Source organism: Mesoplodon mirus (genome assembly GCF_964341445.2).
Source record: "Mesoplodon mirus genome assembly, chromosome: 2".
NCBI classification, from domain to species: domain Eukaryota; kingdom Metazoa; phylum Chordata; class Mammalia; order Artiodactyla; family Ziphiidae; genus Mesoplodon; species Mesoplodon mirus.
In genome coordinates, this window is record NC_138977.1 from 17,025,792 (window position 1) to 17,049,234 (window position 23,443).

The window sequence follows — 23,443 nt, forward strand, 5'->3', positions numbered from 1 at the left end:
TTCCCTACTATGATACATTTCACAAGACTTTCAGGGAATGCTAAGAAACTCTGCAGAGATAAAAATAATGACACGAGTCATTTCCTTTTTGTTGCTCTTGGAATTCCCATATAAAGCTGTCTGCCGAGTATACCTTGCCTGGTCTAGCAAGTATGCTTGCTTAACATGGGGTAATGCTGGTGGCATTAGTCACTGTTAATTGCTCAAGAGCTGAGATCAGGTAGGCAACCACTGAGTTCATCTGCAAAAAAAAATAGATGACTGTAGTCATGTTAGGAAATAAAAGGCTCTATGGCTAATGAATGACAAAAATATTTTTCAAAAGAATTGAGAGTATTGCATAGTAACATATACTGATCCAGAGCTCTGAAAATGCCAGAGGGCAGAAGTTTGGTGTTCTTAATTGTTTTACTTTACCCTACAACTGGTCTTTGTTTTTCCATGTATGAGTTTCTTTTTTTAAAATCTTTAATAGAATCTGTCTTACTCCAAATTCTCTGCTTTTTTGATTTTTAAATAGAATTTGTGGTTTGAATTAAACCCCACTTTTTGGAAATTGACCTTATCTAAAAAAGGTTTTTCTACAGATTTTTTCCTACACTGGCATTCACTTAGACAAAAAAGAGAAAAGGAGCCACACGGATATTTTGGAGGTAAGTACCTCTTTTAGGATAACCCTCTCTCTTTGCTGGGGGGCTTTGGCTAGGGGTGCACTCTCTGGAGGAAGCAAAACTCTGGAAGTAAGTTTCCAGAACTCAGGGCATTAAACAATTATGCTTTAACCTACATCCAGGGCATCTGACCTTCCAATTTTGTACTTTGCCAACTGCAAGGCAAAACTGCTAAAATCTGCTGAGTTGTCATGACAGACAGGGCCATATGGAAAGTGCTGGAAAAATTTCTTCTTAGACTATAATTGCCTTGATGGGCAGAAACTCCATCTTCTATTCAGCTGTGGAGTGTGCATGGCCCACAGCGCTTGAGAAAGTGTTCAGGGTTTCTCGTCCAAGGCTTCAAATCAAAATTAAAATGGGGCATTGAGAACATTCTACTTGCCTGCAGGAGCCGATTATATTTTATTTCATTTTATGTATACGCTCATGTTCCTTAATCCCTGAATACATAATGTGTACACAGGTTGATGATATAAACAAAACAAAACAAAACAAAACACAACAAAACGAGAAACGGTTATGTGGTTGATTTGTGGTCATGCAGGTGCAATTGCCTTGGATGCATTGCTCCCGTCTAATTGAGCATCTGGGTGCCCTAGAGAGTATTTGAGCGTAGAAGTCAGCAAGGCTCTGCAGCATCACGGTTGAGGGTCAAACTCTGGAACTAGACAGCCCGGGTTTGAATTCTGCTCCACAATTTCTTAACAACTCTGTGTTTCAGCTTTCCCATCTGTAAAATCACTACAATAATTGTACCTAACTCGCCAAATTGTAATGAGAATTAAATAAATGAATACAGACACATTTAAAAGTGCTTCAGAAGGCTTCTCACTCATAGTAAATACTTTGTAACTCATATTGTAATTATTATGATTTAAAATTTTTATTATCATTAAGAATCCAGAATTTTGTGCCATTACACACAGTTCTCCATCATCAAAACAGTTGATTGCAAATTTAGCAAATCCTCTCTCTCTCTCTCCTTCTTGTTCTTTCGTTCCCTTCCTCTCTCCCCCTCTCTGTTTCTTTCTGTTTCCTTTTCTCTTTTACTCTCTTCATCTAGCGCTCTGGCTTTATATCCACATTGTGATACTTGATCTTGCCAGCCTTCCCTATGTCATGTTTTTAATGGCAGTGATGTGGGCAGAAGGGAGTTGTCCTGGGGGGAATGGCAGGGCTGTGCCGTCCACATCCCAAGGATGAGAAGGTGATGCTTCAGTTGCTAGGGGCCCCCGCTCCATGCCTCCTCCCACGTCCATGCCAAGGAAGGAACATTTTTCTGTGTGAGGGTTGCCTTCATGTTGGAAGGGGATGGTTGATGGTGTTATTTTTGGTCCCCACAAATGTGAATGTCTAAAATAGTGCTTTATTCAATCGGCATAAGTGACACATAGACTATGTATAGTGGTGGAATTGGGCCTGGCAGACGATGAGGGCCAGATCTCACCAAACCAAGAGTCGTGGTTCTCCACGGGTAGCACCCAAGGGATCTTCTCTGAGGATGGCCAGTACAGAACCCCCATTTGGGTTGCCTGGCAAATTCACTTACACAACTACTGAACTGTTTGAAATGGAAGCACCTCAGAGCCAGTGAACTGGGATTTGGGCTTCGTTGCCACGGGGCATGCCAGTGGGTCACATTTCCTCTCTGAAACTCCCTCCAAGCCGCACTGTACTCATGAAGGGTAAGTGTATTCGTTGTTCTTCTGTGCCTTTTTGACTTGGTGCCCTGCAGGTCTGGAATTCAGCCAGTGTAACTGACCCGTTAGGCTGCAGCCCGGGCTATATTTAAGTGGAGGTTTATTGTCTTGCCACGGTTTTAGAAGTTTAAGGAACTCGTTTGAGGTGGTAGGGATTGGAAGTCGTGTCCCTTTTAACCAGTGTGCTCCTTTTTAGTGACTATAATTAAAAGTTTATTTGAAGTGTTCAGTTCTAAGTCTTTAAAAATGGCCCCTGTACCCTTCGAGTGCACAGTAAAGATGCTAGAAGGGTTTCTTCCTATTTTTAAACAAACAGATTCTGTTTCATCAAGTAGGACTTTGGGGAAGGAAGGACAGAGTGTTTTATTCCTGTGAAACGTTTTATTACCAGAACTTGATTGATTTGAGATGAAAGAGAAAGGAAATGCATAGATGTTGAGACAAACGTAAAGCTACCATATGTTCAAGGGAGATTTTGAAGTCTTTCAGAGCTGTCCTTAATTGATTTGAAATGCAATGCTGAATTTGGGTTTTATTTAAGAACAAGGGGGAAAAAAACCATCTAGTCAGACTTGGGAGTGAAAGATGACAGTCAGTAAAGAACAGTTTCCTACCGGCTAGACATCCCTGTAACAGATTACATGGGACATTTGGTTGATTTCAATTAGAACCCACATGCCTCCTCCACCCCCAACACGCTCTCTTCATCTTAGAGCCTCTTCTCTCTACCCTCAAGTGTGGTTTCCGTATGACTAGGGAATAGACACTAAAAATATTTCTGGAATGACGTGACCCACTCTTACCCCATCCAGGAAAGGAACAAGGCTTCACAAGAAACAGCACATGCTTCCCTTTCATTTCTGGGAGTCCCGAGGTCGGCCTACAGATGCTGCTCCCTCCGTGGCCGATGGCATTCAGACTCCTAGCTGCCGATGGTGCCAGGCAAACAACTGGACAGAACAGCTCAGCTACGGGAAGCTGGCCACGGTCTCGGCCGGAGCCGCAGCCCCCTGGCCACAGACCACCTCTGCCACCCCATCCAGGAGCCTTCCTTCCTCCCTCCGCCTCGCCCGGGCCCCGCCACAGGGGCTGAAGAACCGGGAGGTGGTGGCAGCCGCGGCCGTGGTGACTACAGCCTTGGGGCCAATCCAGGCACGTGGGACCCTGCTTCGGGCTACTCTGCAGCCCCTCCAGGGCCAGGGAGGGGCCCGGGACCGCCCCGGTGCTCCCCACTGTCTTCTCCTGTTGCTGAAACCTAGGCGAGGGCTCAGAATGGAAGGCGCCCCTCCTGAGCTGAATCTGCAGGCCAGACCGAAGGAGGTCAGGGAGGGGGTGAGCGGAGCTCAAGATCGCCAGGAGCTCAAGCAGCAGCTGCGGCCACTTCTCAAGCCATCGGCCTCCACGCAGGGAGAAGGGAAATATGTGGAGATGCGCACTTCAGCTGGAGTCCAGAGGGACAGTCCCCGGACCATGAGACTTACTCTGGAGCAGCGCCCGGGGGATCAGAGGGGCTCTAGAAGCCCCGAGGAGAAAGCCCAAGACGAACCCGGCAGCCAAGAGTGCGAGGCTCCAGCCCCCCAGAAGGACCCTGCCTCCTTGGAAGACTCCGTATCCCAGCTCTCCGGCGCTGATGAGGGCAGCAACCTCTCGTCTTCCTCCTCCTCCTCCTCCCTGGTGGACAAAGCAGAAGAAGGGGGCCTTTCCAAGACGGGTGATACCACCACATCCACAGGGGCTCTGGCCACCTCTTCCACATCTTTAGACTTTGAGAGCGACAGTGGTGAGGACGCAGTGAGCCGCCAGCCCAAGGGAGGAGACGAAGGGGAGAGACCAGGAGGAGGAGATGGCACCGAGTGCAGAGACATGATTGCCAAGTCTCAGGGCCCCAGGGACCCCCCCCAGAATCAGGAGGCTCACTACATCACCACCCACGAGATCCAGCTGAGCGAGGTCGAGCAGGACACGGATTTCGACGTGGGCCTGGCCTCCCGCTGGGATTTCGAGGACAACAACGTGATCTACTCATTCGTGGACTATGCTTCCTTTGGTGGCAGCGACGAGACCCCAGAGGACGTCACCACGCCGAGCGAAGACGACGATGACAACAGCTGCTACCTCAGCACCGCTCCCAGCACCAGCGCCACCCGGACACCCAGCCCCACCGGCAGTGACCCCGCCCGCCCCAGCGCGGGCAGCAGCGGTGGCGACACCAGCAGCACGGAAGTGGGCAGCGGCGACCCCACTCCCCCAGCCACGGGGCCTGGCACTGCCACCCCGTGTGAGCCCTTGCCGCAGCCGCTGGAGGCAGCCTCAGCCGCCGCAAGCAGCTGCGGGAGTGAAGCAGGCCAGATCCTCCTATCAATCAAACCGACTTCCCGGGCTATAAATGAGCCTAGCAACGTGTGTGCAAAGCAAAACATTATTTACGCTGCCAAGCATGAAGGCGACATGAGCCTCCGCGTCTCTACAGCTGCTGAACACAATTCCAGTTCACTGAAGCAGGACCCGGCTGCAGCCGTGGCTCAGGACCATGCAAAGAAATTCATCGCCGTCCCTGCTCGCCTGCAGACGCGGTGCGGGGCCGTCCGGGCGAAGGAGCTGGTGGACTCCTCCAGCGGGGCCTCCAGTGCCGTGAGCGAACTGGACGACGCCGACAAAGAGGTGCGTAACCTGACCTCCCGGGCCTTCCGGAGCCTCGCTTACCCCTACTTTGAGGCTCTGAACATCAGTTCCCGGGAGTCCTCCTCGCTCTCCGAAGTGGGCTTTGGGCGCTGGTCGGCCTTCCTGGACTTGAAATGCGCAGGCGTCGGAGCCAGGGTGGAACAGGGTCTCCTCAGGAGCAGCGCCGCCTCTATGGCTGCGGGTCTGAGGAAGGGCTACGGGGCCAGGACGACCGCAGACCAGCTCTACATCCAGTCCAAGAAGTCCCAGACCAAGGCCTTGGAGTTCGTCGTCAGCAAAGTCGAGGGGGAGATCAAACACGTGGAGACACCTCTGTGCTTCCAGAAGCAGGGCCCGTCGGGCTCCCGCGTGGTCACCCTTCTCGAGCCTCTGAATGTACGTAGTGAGAGCAAAGCCAGCTCCGCCGCGGGGCCCTGCAGGGCCCCCAAGGGCCCCAGCAAGGGCCCCGGGTCTGTGTACACGGATGAAGGCTCAGAGACCTCCGAGGGCAGCAGGCTTGCCTCCCGAGCGGACGGCCCCCAGAAGAAGTCCAAGTTTGCCTCCAGTCTGCTCAAAAACGTCATCTCCAAGAAGATGCAGCGGGAACACGAGTTCAAAATGGAGAGGGGAGAAGTCAGTGACACATCCCACCCTAACCTCTCCAGCACCTCCAAGGAGACGGAGGGCCCTCCCCCCGGGGCTGAGAAGCAGCGGGAGAGGGACCTGCAGAGGCAGAGTTCTCGCCACTCGGAGGCCGGCTCTGAGTACACGGTGGTCAGCGTGTCGGATGCAGGTGGGGAGGGGTCCGTAGCTGGGTCTAAATCCCCAGTGTTCAAAGCCAGTGCCCCTCGGGAGAGCCATGCAGGCTCCGGCCATAATCTCGCTGATGGACACCCAGTAGAGGTGTGTGAAATTAAAAAGAGTGCGTCCGACACTGTCAAGAGCATCTTCCTCCGCAGTCAGAACAGTGCCTTCCGGTCATGGAAGGAGAAAGAGGCTGAGAAGCGGGAAGAAAAGGCCCCCATTGGGAAGCTGAAACTCCCCAAAGGGGGCGACTGGAGGGCTGATCTCGGGGAGATCTCTGCCAGTAAGTCCACCATCATGTCTCGCCTCTTTGTCCCCAACATCCAGCAGACACCCAAGGACAAGCAGCCGGGGAAGCAGGCCACCAAGCACCCTGCTGCCCAGGCCACCTCCACAGCAGCCATCAGGCCCAAGGCTCCCGAAATCAAGATCCGGCTGGGGAGCGTGCAACAGCCAAGCTCTGACTTCAACATTGCCAAGTTGCTCACACCCAAACTGGCCAGTGGCAGCGCCTCGAACCTCCTCAGGACCACTGAGGACAACAGCAGGGCACAGCAGAAACTCTTCCGGGGGGACAGCCTGGAAAAAGTGCCCCAGTTCCAGGTGAGAGATGTCAGGGACAAGTCCAAGGCCCAAGGCCCCCTCCACCAGGTGAGAGATGTCCGGAAACTACTCAAAGCGTCAGGAGAGAGCAGTGACAAGGGCAGCGTTACCCCAGAGCAGGGGCTGACCGGGCCCAAACCCAGGCAGCTGGCTCCTGCAGCTGGTGGATCGGGATCCCTGTCCCCCATGGTGATTACGTGCCAGGCCGTGGTGAACCAGAGGGAAGACAGCACAGACGGAGAGCCCAGGGAGAACGTGGGCAAGGACGGAAGCAGCAGGGCCTTGAACTCCTCCTCTCCAGAAGGGACAGTCTTGGTTCACAGGGCATCTGGCAGGCTGCCCGTGGCCACCATCGCCCCCAATAAGCCTGAGCAGGGCTCGTACCTGCCCGTGCTCAAGATCGTCTCCAAGGCTCAGAAGACCCCAGAGAAGGTCAAGGAGGAGGAGGTCAAGGAGGAAGGAAAAGGCCCCAAGACATCCCACAATGCTCTGGAGAAGCTGACGGCGGCCGTGAGGTCCATGGAAGAGCTGTACAGCTTCAACAGGAACGAGTGGAAGCGGAAAAGCGACCCCTTGCCCCTGATGACCGACAGCCACGTCCTGTCGCTCATCGCCCGTGAGGAGAAAGAAGGCGCCGGGGGTGCTGAGCGGGACCCCGACAAGTTGGCCAAACGGCTGGGTGGGGCGGAAGAGCGGGGCGCCGGGCACAAAGGCGCAGGGGTGGTCCTGCGAGGGGGCCCCATAGAGCGTCTGCAGCGGAGAAACTCCAACCCGAGCGCCGAGAGTGTGTCCGCCCGCGCGGCCGCCTTTGAGAACCTGGCCAGGGAGAGGCCCCGGTCCCTCTATATCCCCCCGGTGCACAAGGATGTGGACAGAACCCAGCCCCTGCCCCCGCTCCCCAGCCACCGGAACGTGGTCACAGTGAGCGCCAGCAGCACCCAGAAAACTGGGGGTGTCGCTGGCAAGTTCCCACAAGGCCCCGCTCCAGAGAGCCCTTCGGGGGCAAAGGGCATCAAATCGCAGGGACTCCGGTCTCTCAAGATCTCTCCGGCCACTCGGGCATCTCTCGAAGAGGTGACCAACAGGAAAAATGGCGGCCATCTGGAAAAGAGCCATAGCGACTGTGAGAATTACCTGACCATCCCCCTTAAAGGGAGCTCTGCAGCTGGGGAGCTTGCAGGCAGGCCGGGGGCGGGGAGGGAGGGGGAGGGGCCCCCAGCCTCCTCAGCCACCACTCTCTGCAGCTTGCCCCCGCTGAGTGCCCGCAGTCAGGTCCCCAGTAGCCCCAAAGGCTCTCAGGTCAGTGGAACCAGCCGGCCAGCTTGGCGCACCAAGCCTGACGACCCCCGGGGGACGGTAGCTGCCCCCGCAGGGCCACAGAGCCCCGAGCATCCCCCCACCGCGATCTACCACCAGCAGCTGCTGCCGTTCACCCTCCAGGGGGCCCAGCCCCAGGTCCTCTGCTTCTCCCCGCCAGGCATGCCTGCCCCGGCACCTGTGGGCCCAGCTCCGGTCCCCACAGACCCCTTCCAGCAGCCGCAGCCTCCGCAGACCCAGCGCAAGATGCTCCTGGATGTGACAACCGGCCAGTACTATCTGGTGGACACACCAGTACAGCCCATGACCCGGAGACTGTTTGACCCCGAGACCGGGCAGTATGTGGACGTGCCCATGACCTCCCAGCAGCAGGCTGTGGCTTCCATGTCCCTCCCCGGGCCTCCCTTGGCCCTGAGTCCCGGGGCCTACGGCCCCGCCTACATGATCTACCCCGGGTTTCTGCCCACGGTGCTGCCCGCCAACGCCCTGCAGCCCACGCCAATTGCTCACACTCCAAGAGGCGCCGAGCTCTCCCCCGTGGCAGCAGAGCCCCCCAGCAAAGAGGCAGCTGCATCTTTCACCGAGGCCCCTTACTTCATGGCCTCCGGTCAGTCTCCCACCTCCTCCTCCTCCTCTGCCCCAGCGGCCACATCCCAGCTCGTGGGGGCCAAGGGCTTTGCCCAGCTGCATGGCAAGCCTGTCATCAGCATCACTTCGCAGCCCCTGGGGCCGCGGATCATCGCACCCCCCTCCTTTGACGGCACCACCATGAGCTTCGTGGTGGAACACAGATGATGAGCGGTCACCAGAAAGCAGAAGGGCGCAGCTGCTGGTGAGTGGACATCACTTCGATAATCAGGTTTAAGGGCTTAACAGCAGTCCTATTTCTCTGTGTGTGAAGGGGCGGACTTAGAGCAGTGGAGGCTGTCTCTAGACATGGGCATTTCGGAAGAACAGAGCTAATCTTCTTGCCAAGCTTCCTTCTCTCCCCACTCCTCAGTCCCACAGCTGGCCTTTCCCCTTTGACCTTTTCCAATTGCCTGAGTGTTTTTCCCACAGTGAGTGGGAGGGAAGTGAACCCTGGATCTATCAGGTTAGCCTTGGGTGAAGATCGGCAGGGGGAAGAAATAAAAACCCGGTCTGGATTTTGTGGAGCGAGTGAGCTTCACTCTATTCTTAGCAGCCCCAGTGACAGGCACGAAAATCCTCGGGGACACCGTTACTCTGGTTACTGCTCAGAGTAAAGAAAGTCAGCGACTGACATTTTCTTGTTAGGAGGTTTTCTAAAATCTAGAGAAAGGCTTCTCTCCCTCCACCACATCTTCCTCTTGGAGTTTCGTATACAAAAAGGCTGTATTTTTAAGCTCTTGTTTTCCTGTTTTCAGACAATCAGAATACTTTTTCTTAGGTGAGTCCAGTCTTTAAGGTATTTTACATACACACACACACACACACACACACTTGGCTTGACCTCCAGGAGAGGAGGAGATTCGGAGCCTGCAGTGACTCCTGAAATGGAGCTGCTGTGTTTGATCCAGTTCGTTCAGACTGAATCCACTATGCTCTGCTGCTGACGCCTACAAGGCACTCATTTTCCTATCTGCATTCTCTCCCTTCAGAAAAGAATCAACTCCCCCTCTAAAGGAAATCAGATGAAGTAGATGTAGATCCTGACACCCAAGTTAATTCAGATTCACAGGCAGGAATCCTGGCTGTAACTACAGTCCGTGGAACTTGATAGGAAAGGTGAGCTCGGGTTTTCTGAACCAGGACACTTCAGGTCAAAAACGTAAGACAGGGGCAACCTTCAGATACAGCACGAAGCTGCCAGCACTGTGGGGAGAAATTTGCCCTCTCATTCTCCTGTCCTCTTCACATGAGGAAGGGTTGACATCATAAATGCTTCCAAGGAGTTTCACTCCTTGGTAAGATCATACTGAACCAAGAAAGTAGAGGAACCCTTTCTATGCTTATATGAAAGAAATAAGCCATTCCTCTCTCTTCTGTACTCAAACGAAACAGGAACATTGTTTCTTTCTTCAAGGAAAGAGCCTTAAATTAGGAAGTAGGATCATTAGATCAGCGTCCCAGTGTCTTCTCACTGGCTGTATGTTCTTAGACATGCAAACTCTCTAGCACACATGACACTCATGTGTCAATAATTTCTACTCAAAACGTATCTGAATGTCAGGTGATACAACAGTGTATTGCAAAATATAAAACCTTTCCAAATTAAGGGATTGTTACTATGCAGTACACTCCTTGGACTGCAAGACAACATTAGGCCACTGTTCAAAAATCCTTGGGTCTTTCTGTAAGAATTCAGGTGAAAGCACAAGCCTCATTTTACTTGCAGTCTAGAAACAGATGATTTCCTTTCCAAGAATTTGCAGCGGGCCCTATGTAATGACCACAAATACAGAGGGGAGGGAAGATTAAAGATAAATAATGTATCTATTGTTCAGTGTAGAAAATAAAGAAATACGCATGTGGAAGAGGCACAGATTTAGAGAATTCATTTTGTAGAAGGAAAAGAGCAGCCTCTAGATAAAAGCATTTTCATCTTCTGGACAGGTGGGATGTTTACCTATGGCTCTCTGGGAGCAGCTAATCCTGCGAGGCCTTTGTGTGAGCTGTGCAGGTGCAGAGCAAGGGGAAGGGAGGACAGGGCCCAGAGGAGGGAGGGACCGGGCACACGCTCGAATCATGTCCCTGTAGCAGCTGCCTTTGGCCTTTCTCCTGTCTGCTGAGTCTGGAGAGATTAGGCCTGGAGTTGTTTCCATCAGACACAAATACAAATCAGAGTTTTCTGTACTGGAGATTTGAACAGTGATTTCTTTGAAAGCTTTCCCTTCTTTAACCTTTATTTTAGTCCACAGCCCTAAAGATAAAAAGCGAAAGACTAGTCAGGAGCTATTATTAGCTTTTTGTGTACCGGCAAAAATCTAATTACCCAAATTCAGATAATGACTGAAATCCTTATAAAAATCCTTCAAAACTCACCATCCTGAAAGTTCTATGCCACTTTCCAAAGAAAAGTCAGATACATAAAAAAGAAGTGTATAGTTCTTTTCCTTGTGTGAAAAAAATTTAAACATGGTTCAGATATATCAAAAATACAGGGCTTCCCTGGTGGTGCAGTGGTTGGGAGTCCGCCTGCCGATGCAGGGGATACGGGTTCGTGCCCCGGTCCGGGAAGATCCCACATGCCGCGGAGCGGCTGGGCCCGTGAGCCGTGGCCGCTGAGCCTGCGCGTCTGGAGCCTGTGCTCCGCAACGGGAGAGGCCGCAACAGTGAGAGGCCCGCGTACCGCAAAAAAAAAAAAAAAAAATTACATAGTACACCCCCATCCATCAGTTGGTGTTCATACGGATGGTCAGTGTGAGAAGGCTTGGAAGCTGTTTTCAGTTTAAGATTTCCTTTGAAAACCAGACTTACTCCAGAGTTTTTCCTTGCCGTAGGGTAGGGTTTTATGTGCCCCTTTCAACTAGAAGTCACATAAATGGTTTGATCCAACCACAGCATTTCACAGAGAAGAAAACTGGGGCTTAGAAAGAAACGGTTTTGCTGAGGTCCCCAGAGCGTGAGAGAGCCAGGATGGGCCTGGCTCCCAGCTCCTGGACTACACCATGCACTGTTTGTTTGCTGGTAGGAGGCATGAAACGCAAAAAAGATGGCAGAGAAGTGCAGTGAGCCCCGAACTGGCAGCCAGGACACCTTGGATCCACTCTGCCTCTCCAGGCGTTTGTGAAATGAATGTTTGAACGAAAAGCACTAATTCCATCATTCATTCAACAAACGTGAATTACGTGTTTACACTCCGCCAGGCACGGTGTACTCCGCAGTGAGGCTATAAAGCCACACGTGACCTGGTACCATCCCACAGTCCAGGAGCCAGCTGGAGAACACAGACCGTACATGCAGAACTGCAAAACCAGTGTTCAAGTCCTGTCTTAACCTTTAAGATTCCTTCCAGCTCAAATAATAAGTATTTCATCATCTATTTTTAGCTGCACGTTGTAACAGGGAGCCTTTCTTTCTCCCCTGTATAGATTTGAGCATAGCCAGCTGCTGCTACCCTTGGATGATTCTGTTATGAATTTTCCTCTAGTTTTGCTTTCATAGGTAGGGTCTTTCCTGCTTCTCTTCCTCCTGTGGTGAAAATTGCAGTGTTCCTCAAACTTTGCCAGATCACAACCCGTCTCAGAAGATAAGTAGTAATATTACGTATTTTATTTGTATTTAGTAATGACATCACACATTGTGATAAATGGACCAGGCTGTTCCCAGCCAGTGGCCCAGTGGCCGGAGAGTCACAACAGGAACCCATTGGTAACACACCAGTATGCTGAGCACGACAGTTCAAAACTTCACAACTCTCTCCGTTTTTGTTAGGTCTTTTCTGTTTTTTAGGCCTTTGTTGTTTGTTCATTTTAGTTTTGAAAGTTCCTTCTCCACAGGACCTTTGATGCCTTTTCTGATGCGATTATTTTTGTTTTCTGTCATTTGAGGCATGTAACTATATTTTTCCTTCCCTAACATATTCACTTTCATGCTTTCTCCTGCCCAGCCACTTAGATACCATATTTTTGTTTTAAAATCTGAGACTTGATGCTAAATACCGTTTACAAGGGCGTAAAGATAAATGTGTAATAATAACAACAGAAAACTTTAATTGGCACCATGCCTGCTACCCAGTGGGTATCACAGTTATTTTGTTTCCTTTGAATGTCTATTCTTTTTTCTGTAAAACTTTACCCATTTGTTTCTTCATTTTTGAGTGTGCTTTATGTTGTTCCTACATCATTGGTCTTTCTTTTCTTCTCACCCCCTCAGAGTTATTTCTACCCCCTGAGCAGAGCCCCAAACATCAGCAACTGAAGTGGAAAGAGAAAGGGGGCTTCAGAGGGAGCTCTTTTCGGAGAGTCTTCTAAAGGGGCCCACAGGGTACTTAGATCCTTGAACGCCATCCCCTTATGTTAAAATTGCAGGAGGAAATTGAGGCTCAGAGAGGCTTAGTGACCCTTCTTAAGTCACAGTGTCCCTCTGGGGCAGAGTTGGGACTCAAAACCTAAATCATCCCAGACCAGAGTCTAGTTTCCATTTGCTTCTTTCTTACTGCTTCCCAGGACCCTTCTCTTTTCTCCCCAGGGCCACTCTTCTTTCTGGTCCTCCATCTTGGGGTCGGGCCCACAGTTTACTTCCCCTCTTTTCTTCCCTTGCCTTTTATTTGAGAATTTACTTTCTGTTCTTTGCTATTTTTTTTTAATACCTTATTGTGGTTTCTCCTTTCCCATTCACTTGAAGTTGATTTAGTTTAAAGCCTCACCTTGCTTTTTCCCTTCTCCTCCCTTTTCTGTTTGGAGTCTGTTGTTGGACTGTAGCTTTCCCCATTCTTATTATTTTGTGCCTTTCTCTACAATTTTATTGCCTTATATTTTCTTCTCAACTCTCTACAAAATTAATAAAAAATGAAAAGTAATGTGTATTAATCATTTATTATATACTAAGATTTAACATGGTGCTACTTGATTCTTTAAACGAGTGGGTACTATTCTTATCCCTATTTGACAAATGAAAAAATAGCTTGTCCCAGATTAAGAGATCAGCTGAAATCCAGGCTCTTCAAGCTTGGGGGCCCATGCTCTTATTGGTGACCCCTAGTTTGCCCACTTTCTCCCTCTCTGCCCTCCCCGTCTCAGTGCCTTGTTCTGAATTGTCCTTCTTCCCTTATTTGGGAAAAAAAGGGAGGAAATAAGGTAAGAAATTGACCCTGAATCTGGCCATGTCTAGCGTATACTAAGCCTCCATATGTGTTTTTCTTTTGATTAAAATTTAGCTATCCTATGTCCCAAGAGAAACAGTTCCAGCACTTCTAGGGGCTGTGGCTCCCAGTGTGTGTGCGGAGGAGGGGATAATTTTGTGTGTATGTGGGGACGGGCGAGTGTGGTCTGTCACCTGAGCGTGGGATCCCACTGGATACTGATGGGCTCATGCCTTTCAGTCTAAGAGAAACTGTGTGGCTTTGACTAAAACCCAGGTATCTGCACCATGAAGTCAGGCAGCCCTGGCCCAAAATCTTCCTCCTCTGGATAAGTGACTTGCCCTCTCTGGACCTCAGTTTCCTCAACTGTAAAATGGGGATACCTCTCAGGAGCGTCGAGAAGACTGAATCGTAAAATCACTGCAAAGGATGTGGCACACAGTCCATGGCATGTAGTAAGAGTTCTATCTCCCTTGGAGACTAGAAGCTCATCAATGCCTCAGAAGCCCCTCATCTCTCAGGGCCCTCCACCAAGGCAGAAAGTCAGCCCTTATTCCTGTAGACTCTCAGGACAGCACCAGGGACCCGTACCCAGGATTGCTTGATATTTCCCCAAACCAGAGGTCATGCCCACAGCTCTGCAGTCCCCTTTGGGCTGCCTGATCCCCTGGGTCAGGCCAGTTGGCTGTGGTCGGGGTCCTCTAGTATGCCCCACGGCTTTCCAGCATGTTACACAACTCTGGGCATAGTTGGCCAGCTGCATGTGGTGATTTTCCTCTCAGGCTGGCACAGACCTCTGTGGAGCAAGGGAAAATCTGACCCAACGTCCCTGCTGAACTCTGTCATGTGTTCCGGTCCTAAATCATGGGAAGTCATCCAGGCCAAACTGCCCGGTGACACAGTGCAATCACTCCTCTCCCTTTACTGACCTCTTCATGACCCTCTGCTAGGTTGAACCGGCAATTTTTATTCTTTCATCCTTAATAGGAATTGGAGCATTTTATTACTTTCAAAGTTTCAAACGAAATTCCTCGAAAGTTAATATAAGTGGAAGCAGTATCCTGCAAAAGAATGAAAAGGCCGTATCTGGACTATGGATCCCCAAAAATGATCCCAGCAGCTGGTAGAAACAGATTTCTCCTCCATTCCTCAGTCTGCTCTCCCCATCCTGCACTGTTTTCTCTCTCTCCCTCTCTCTCTCTCTCTCACTGTTTCTCTCTCTCTCTCTCTCTCTCAGTTCCCCTTCTGCTCAGAGAGTCCTTGCAAACCTTGCTTCACTATGGGATTCAGCTTGAGTTGTCACTAGATCCTTGGATCCACATTAAAATTTTTCTTCTTAGTCTTCTATTTTCTTCTCCTCCCCCTTGTAATTATATATATATTTTCCTGTTGCTACTCCATGTGTCCTAAGGTAAAAAAAACTTTTAAACTTTTTTAGCAAATGAGAAGTTTCCAAACCCACAACTGTCCTTTTCCTCTTGAAAGTCATTTCTTGATATAAAACACAAAAGAGTAAAATCAACAGACTCGAAATATATACACATGAGCTATTCTCTAAACCCATAATTATTCTTATAGACTTCTCTTTCCTTAAGTATATACTTAACACAGGTCAGTTACTAGATGGCAGGATTAAAATATCCTTTGCCACACTACTCTGCATATAATTGATTAGATAGCTGTTATTTGATACTTCTTAGAAGTCACTTTTCACATGATGGAGTCTTCTAATCCCTAACAAATACTACCTGTAGGCCACTCTATTTCTGTCTTCATAATATTACGTTCAAATATCAACTCCCAAAGGTTAATTTAAAAATGTTCTTTAGGCAAAGTTCTAATAGATATATAGAGAGAAAGAGATTAACAGAAAGAAAGGGCTAATTTTCAGTAAGCTTTTGAACATGTCAATGCTTGTCTTAGAATGGATTTAACTAAGTTATAGGCTCTAACCAGTATAATCTCATTTTAAACAAAATGCGCAATATGAAGTTCCACATAATTTAGGTAGTGACCATTCACTTTAGAGTATAGAGTTTATTCATTTAACTAGATTACTAACTCATGGTAAATTTCAAATGTTTCAATTTAGTTTAAATATCATTTTTGTATATTTTAGGAACATATCTGTTATACTATTTTATCTCTGTTATGGATGGTTTCAACAAAACTAAATATTTAATTCTAAAATCATTTTTGAATGGTTGACTGTATTTAATTCAAGTTTCAAAGAGAGGGTTCCATTTGAGGCAATTTCTTAAAGTCAGTAGGATGTGTCTAGTAGGTTCAGAAACACACTCACCAAACACATTTTAAAATGTGAACTTCCTCAGGGTATATGCCTAGTAGTGGGATTGCTGGGTCATATGGTAGTTCTATTTCTAGTTTTTTAAGGAACCTCCATACTGTTCTCCATAGTGGCTGTACCAATTCACATTCCCACCAGCAGTGCAAGAGTGTTCCCTTTTCTCCACACCCTCTCCAGCATTTATTGTTTCTAGATTTCTTGATGATGGCCATTCTGACTGGTGTGAGATGATATCTCATTGTAGTTTTGACTTGCATTTCTCTGATGATTAATGATGTTGAGCATTCTTTCATGTGTTTGTTGGCAGTCTGTATATCTTCTTTGGAGAAATGCCTATTTAAGTCTTCTGCCCATTTTTGGATTGGGTTGTTTGTTTTTTTGCAGCAATCCCACTACTAGGCATATACCCTGAGGAAACCATAATTCAAAAAGAGACATGTACCAAAATGTTCATTGCAGCTCTATTCACAATAGCCCGGAGCTGGAAACAACCTAAGTGTCCATCATCGGATGAATGGATAAAGAAGATGTGGCACATATATACAATGGAATATTACTCAGCCATAAAAAGAAACGAAACTGAGCTATTTGTGATGAGGTGGATAGACCTAGAGTCTGTCATACAGAGTGAAGTAAGTCAGAAAGAGAAAGACAAATACCGTATGCTAACACACATATACGGAATTAAAAAAAAAAAAAATGGCATGAAGAACCTAGGGGTAAAACGGGAATAAAGACACAGACCTACTTGAGAATGGACTTGAGGATATGGGGAGGGGGAAGGGTAAGCTGTGACAAAGCGAAAGAGAGGCATGGACATATATACACTACCAAACGTGGGGTAGATAGATGGTGGGAAGCGGCCGCATGGCACAGGGAGATCAGCTCGGTGCTTTGTGACCGCCTGGAGGGGTGGGATGGGGAGGGTGGGAGGGAGGGAGATGCATGAGGGAAGGGATGTGGGAACAGATGTATGTGTATGACTGATTCACTTTGTTATAAAGCAGAAACTAATAAAAAAAAAATTGTGTAAAAAAAAAAATGTGAACTTCATCATTATTCACACTGAAATTAGCCAAATATTTAAATAAAATGTATTTTGTCATTTTTCTTCCTTCTTTAAGAGAGAGATTTACTAACAATCTTTTCCTTGATTATGTTTGTTTATAGGAGCAAGACAGAAAGATGGACGAATCTTCTTGAATCAGAAGGCTGCCTTGTAACAGCACTAAGAATTTATCTGGAAACCTTCCTCTACATATGCTATTCTTAGTTTTTGCTTCTATAAACCAAGTGTGTAAGTTCCTATATTTTTCTGAATAACCCTGTTAAGACAGCTTGTGTTATTTTAGTTTTACGAAGCTGATGAATGGTTGCATTTTTCCTGTGTAAAACGATTTCTTTTTATACTTTAATACAGAATATAAGCTTTCCCTTCATCTTTCCCTCCTGCATTTGTGACTAGGCAAACAATCTCGTACATGTTCTCATAGTTCAGTCAAAACATACAACAGAGTAGGATTGGTTCTGTTGTAAACCAAATGAGCAAAAAAATCAGTCATTTGGATCACAAATCTCGCTGCAGATTCTTGGACTGTATCAGGGCTGGCTGGCAGAGTTGTAGCACTTGTTTGGATTTAAATATGATGGGTCTGCATTTTGGATCATGCCTAGTCATTCTCTTGGTTATGTTTTACATGTTCTTTTATTGGGTTTAGCATGATTTCAAATGTGATTGTGAAAAAGTGGTTTTAACTTTTGTGCCTTGTTTTAACTTTCCCATTGGTACAATGCCATGACACTATTTGTTGCCTTAAAATAGAATGGCTTGAAAGACTAGAGAGCCAGTGGTTGCATTTAAAGTTAAGTTCTTAGTTTCAGAAAGGTATAAAATATCTACTTCTCTCAGAATCCAACCTCTGCTATGAGTGTAGAGGATTCTTTTTCTTCTTCAATGATCCCTCCTTAGTTGCACACTCCTGTCTCTCACGGATTATTTGGAGTCTGAAGAGTGACCTGTTTGGGGCAGTGGAGTAGAAAGTAAACTCTGATTTGGTGGCTCTGATTATCTCCAGCCCCAGCCATACCCACGGCAGTGACCTAGGTTTATATCACTTGCTCTTTATGGTTTTAAGAGATGTCGAGAATCCAAATCACAGAATCTTTCATTGACATTCAATACTGCCTCAGTTGTAGCCCAATTCTGAAGGTTATTTTAGTGAGTGTTCATGGTGAGTTTTGAAGTTGATTGAACAGATAAATATTTAGCTCGTCATAATAATGAGTCAATATATATTCAACAAGTGTTACATTGTAATATTTCTTTACTTTTTAAAACAATAACTTGAAGGTTCTCCCAGGCTTTTTTTTTTTTTTTAAAAAAGAATCTCCTCTTATTTACTTATTTGTTCAAAGATAAAGCATTCTGGTCATTTTTTAAAGCTTTATTTTGATTTTAATGATCATCAATATTGGTTTCTGCTTAAAACAGCTTCTTGAAACCACAGAATTTTATACTGCTCATAACTGAAGGTGTGAGTAGAAAAATTAAGAGACTGATTTTTGTATGATTTACGTAATCTCATTACTTTGTATTTATGCTTTCCATCTCCGTTGGACTCTTTAAAAAAAAAAAAACTCAATTTCACATTCAGGAACTTCCTTAAAGGGATCTTACTCTGAAAAGAAGTTCTGTTGGGTAAAAGGAAGGGTTTGAGGCAGGAATAGTCAGTTCTGGTCACAATTCAATCAATCATTGAGCTGATGAGCTATGACATGAAGCAATAGCCTCTCTGAGACATGGAACATGAAATATGAAACAGTCTCTGTGTTTGGAAAAGATGCCCTTGTGCCATATTTGGGAAAGCATTATTCCTTTGTCATAGAGGTCTTCTTACCCAAGTACATCAACAGATTCACCCCAGAACTTGCTTAATTTTTCACCACTGGGAAATTTCTCTTACAGCATCAGCCCTTCCTCATTTTCAGTAGAGATGTGCTGGGCAAGAGGTCACCTAATATTGAAACAAGAAAGTAGACTCAATCAAAGATCTTAAACTTATAATACTTAAAGCAGCACCGTGAAGTCTCAAGTATTTGAACACATCTTGTGAAACTCAGATAGGATTTGGTAGGTAGAACCAGAATTGATAAGACTGTTTTAAAATGACATGTGACTTAGGAAAACCCAGTGCTCGTGTCAAGTAGTCAACGGCTTACCAGGTCTTCAAAATGAGAGACATCTCCTTTCCTAGAACACGTGGTAGAGTTCTTACCTACCAAGGGTCTGGGAGGCCCATAAGCTATTTATCACTATTTATCATTATTTATCACCAGCAGATCTGAGCCTTAAATTCCCACATTGAGGTAAACTAGGACAGAAACTTGGAAAGAAAGGAGAAATTTTCATTTGTCGGTTCTATCAGAGAGGCCGTGTCCTCTGAGAAGCTGCTGTGGATGTAGTAAATGTCCAAGTGGTTAAAATGTGACTTTAAAATAGTATTCTATGAACGCCATATCATCTACTGTTAATTTGATGGCTTTCCATTTCATCAAGCCATAAAAAACCAAATCAAACCTGCCGGGCCATTTACTACCTCGAGTGATAGGGAGGAACATTTTTAAAAACATGAGGTAAATCTAAATCCCCATTTTCATTGTTTTATTTATTGCTTGAGGTTGAATTGAGATTTGAATAAAACAGTTGTGCCCTTCCTTTTTCAACCAAAGTTAAATAGAAAAAAACCAGGAGTCTATGAAGTCTTCCGACCCATAAAACCATTACCCTACCAGTGTCCTTTTAGCTACAGAACTACTCTTTTATGGCTCATGTACACAAAACCATTACTAAAGCATGTAGCATTTCCCATATAGTGCCTGGAGCTTGAATCTAATTAGCATTTCAGTCTGGCTTTTGCCGTTTCCTCTCAGGGTTACATGTGTGACTCCGTTTTCCATATGAATCACAGGGCATTGTGTATAGAAATCTTGACCCATTTCCTGTTTTTCCCTGTTGGTTAAATGGTAAGGTTGAGATATGCTCCATTTGAATTGTTTTTGGAAAACTGAACAAATTTGTGACCCGTACGAAAATTTAAGTCGCCAGAATGTATTTTTCTTAAAAAGCACTCACTGAAATTGCCCTCAGGATGAAATGAAGCCCAGATATGCAGTTAGTAACTTAACATATAGGCTCTCTGTATGTCTGCCTCTGTCTCCGTATGTCTGTATGTGTATGGCTCTCTGGATATTACTGAATAAATAAGCTAAAACAAATTACACTTTGACATCTGTATGATAAATCTTAAATGTTAACACACATTTCAAACCCATCCTTATATCACTAGGAAATATCTAGAGATATAAATTTCTTACTTTCAGATTTGACTTCATCATTCTAGCCTCTTAAAGAGATTTAATGCATTTTAATTATTTTCATATTTCATAGAAATGGAAGTCAGTGTTTGCTGCAAACTGAATGCTCATGCTACCTGAAATAATACTTTGGAGTGCAGGACAGTGTTGATTCTTAAGTAGATTGACTATAATCTCATGATAAGTATATATTATATGTGCATGAGAAAACACATTCAGTAATAGCCTCTGTTTAAAAACTATCACGGTATACATTTTCCAATGTGGTGCTTGAGGAGTTTCGTTCTACAGTTTACAAGGTGTAGGTTTGCACCCCAAATTCTCAGGGTATGCTGTTTTACCCAAATACTTGAAAGAAAAAGGTGCCCTGTATTTTATCAGTACTGTTGAGGGGAAAAATTATGTGTAGGTTTGTTTTACAAAACTACTTATGAAAATCAACTTCACAAATTATGTTAGGCTTTTACATAATTCCTAAGGAAGTATACATATAGATATGATACATATTTTCAAGAGACTCTTTCTATATTCTTAACTAACTTCTGGGGCCTAAGTAGACCTCACAGGTGCATAAAATCATTAATAAAGCATGTAGCATTTGCTAAATTGTACCTTGAGCTTGAATCTAATTGGAATTGCAGACTCTGGTCCTTGGGGGTGGGGGGGAGTGTCCATCTGTGTCACGTGTCATTACAAGGCCCAGGGGAGGATTCTGAAAATTGGACTCATTTGTATGCCCCTTGTCTCAGAAGAGAACTAAATGTTCACAGTAACATTGTTAAGCTGTTAACATTCTTGTTTTATGTTGCAGCTAGAGCATATTATTAGTTATTTTCCTATTTGATTCATAATGGTGCAGAATAAAACACACACACACACACAAAATACATCGAATTTGATTTCTTTTTTAAAGTTTCCTACTTGCTTTTTATAAGCTGGTATTAATGGCAGAAGTGCTATCCAGGGCTCCCTGAAATTACTTGTCATCCCTGTATCTTTTTCTAGAAGGTGGTCCTTTCTTTTTCTCCCCCTTTGAAGATGTAGGTTTCTATATTTACATTGACGTCATCTTATTGTACAGTAAAGACAGTGATGGTTGAAAAGAATGTGAAGACTGAGGAAGTTAGGTCCCAAACAGAGGAGAGTAAATTGTGTGGTAAATGGAGAAAGACATTGGATAACGCTGAATTATACCCCTGACTATGAAAAAAGCCAGTGGGAAATGGAAAGAACATGAACATTTAAACTGCTCTCAGGATAGAAGTCTTCGTGGAAGAGTTCCTACTTGAGGTCTGATGTGATTCAATTATGGAATGCAGTGAGCATGGCCACTGGGACGGTGAATCCAGCCCAAAAGCTCTGAGAATTACTTTGTCAGTGGATTGCATATGGAGAAAACTACTTAGACAAGGACTCTGTGAGACTGACTAGCTTACTTACCTTTAATTGCCAGCATTTGTGATTGTGCGATCTTGTGTAATGGTCCTTTATTTTGACTCTTTTTGAAAAAAAAAATGTGTTGTTGGCTTTTTTTTTTTTCCAGTAAAAGAAAATGCAAAGAAAACATGCATTCTTTCTCTTTATTTTAACTCAAGAAAAAGCTTTGGACATTTTCATTTTCTCTCTGTCTTCTAACAAATCCTTCCTTTAACTAAAATACTCTATTATAATGTTTCACATCCAGGTTGTATTAGTTTCTCTTGCTGTGGGAACCACAAACTTAGTGGCTTAAGACAACACAAATTTATTATTTTACAGTTCTGGAGATCAGAGTCTGGTATGGTCTTTCCCTGTAACCCGGAGTATTTCACCTGATCAACCGAAGGCATCTAACTGCTTACATTTTTAAGTAGCATTGTGAGGGGCACCTACCAAGTTGAGAGATGCTCCACTGACACCAAAGAGTAACCCAGACAACGAGCGTCCCTGAGGGTCCACACTGAGACCCAGAGGAGTAACTGTGGTCTGTCCCCTTCAAAACCTAAATATCTGAAGCACACATTTGGAGACCCACTGCCCAGGGAGGGTCTGTACTGTAAAATGTCAAGCACTAGTGGAAGTCACTATAAACTTTAAGATTGAAGCCCCCAAAAGATTTGAAACCACATTCCACAAGAACATACATCCAGAATCCCTTACATATGTCCAGGGTTTGGGGGTTGTAGGGCAAGAAATTAAGTTGAGGGCTGTTCTAGGCCTTGTATTTTCCTGACTCACCTCTGGCTTCCAGCTCTTGTTTCCAGTGAATTCTCAAATTCCATTTTGCCTCAAGTGTGCATTCCTTTACTCTGCATTGCATTACCCAACCAGGCTTCATTGCAGGACACCCATCCCGTCCTGAGTATTCCAGACTTGAGACTGTATATGTGGGGCAGGGTTTTCCCGAAGGCTTAGGTACATGGGATGGAGATTTGCAGGTGCTCCACCCCACGGCAGCCAGCTGCATTAGCAAACACCTCAAACCTGAGCACTGGCATCCCTGTTCTTATACAGTCCCTGCCATCTCTGGCACTAGGTAATCTTGCTGGTTGTTGAGTTCATTTGTGCTTTAGCCATGCTGCCTATGGCCAGAGCCCTCTCCCTCTCTTCACCCTCTGCTTCCTCTGCTCCTTAGCTTACCGGCTCAGAATCCTCTAATTTCCTAGTATTTCTTATATAGAGCAATTTAACCACCTAACAAAGCCCTACTAAAGCAGATCCACTGCACTATGTCCAGAACCATTGTTCTAGTTATGTATTGCTGAGTAACAATCCACCCCCAAATTTAATGGCTTAAAAAACACAAAAATCGGGCTTCCTTGGTGGCGCAGTGGTTGAGAGTCCACCCGGTCCGGGAGGATCCCACATGCCATGGAGCAGCAGGGCCCATGAGCCATGGCCGCTGAGCCTGCGTGTCCGGAGCCTGTGCTCCGCAACGGGAGAGGCCACAACAGTGAGAGACCCGCGTACTGCAAAAAAAAAAACAAAAACAAAACAAAAAACCACAAAAATCATTTGTTTAAGTTGTGAGTCTGCAAATTGGGCAGAGCTCGGCATGGAAGTTTTGCCTCTGCTTCAGACAGCAGCGTGACTTCCAGGGGGAATCAACTCACATGACTAGAGAGCTGATGATAGCTATCAGCTGAGAGTGCAGTTGGAGCCAGCCAAGGGCCTCAGTTCCTCTTCAGCTGGGCCTCTCCTTGGGCTGCTTGGGCTTCCTCAAAACATGGTGGCTGGGTTCCAACAATGAGTATCCAAG

General features: G+C 46.2%; 1 protein-coding gene across 1 annotated transcript; it reads left to right on the forward strand.

Moving 5' to 3' along the window:
* Positions 1–341: 341 nt before the first annotated feature.
* On the forward strand, positions 342–18,201 carry LOC309811332 (uncharacterized protein C4orf54). The gene is made up of 3 exons (XM_082633974.1): positions 342–653; positions 3,187–8,591; positions 17,002–18,201. The coding sequence occupies exon 2, from the start codon at positions 3,218–3,220 to the stop codon at positions 8,552–8,554; it is 5,337 nt and encodes a 1,778-aa protein (XP_082490100.1). The 5' UTR covers positions 342–653; positions 3,187–3,217; the 3' UTR covers positions 8,555–8,591; positions 17,002–18,201.
* The last annotated feature ends 5,242 nt before the right edge of the window (positions 18,202–23,443 follow it).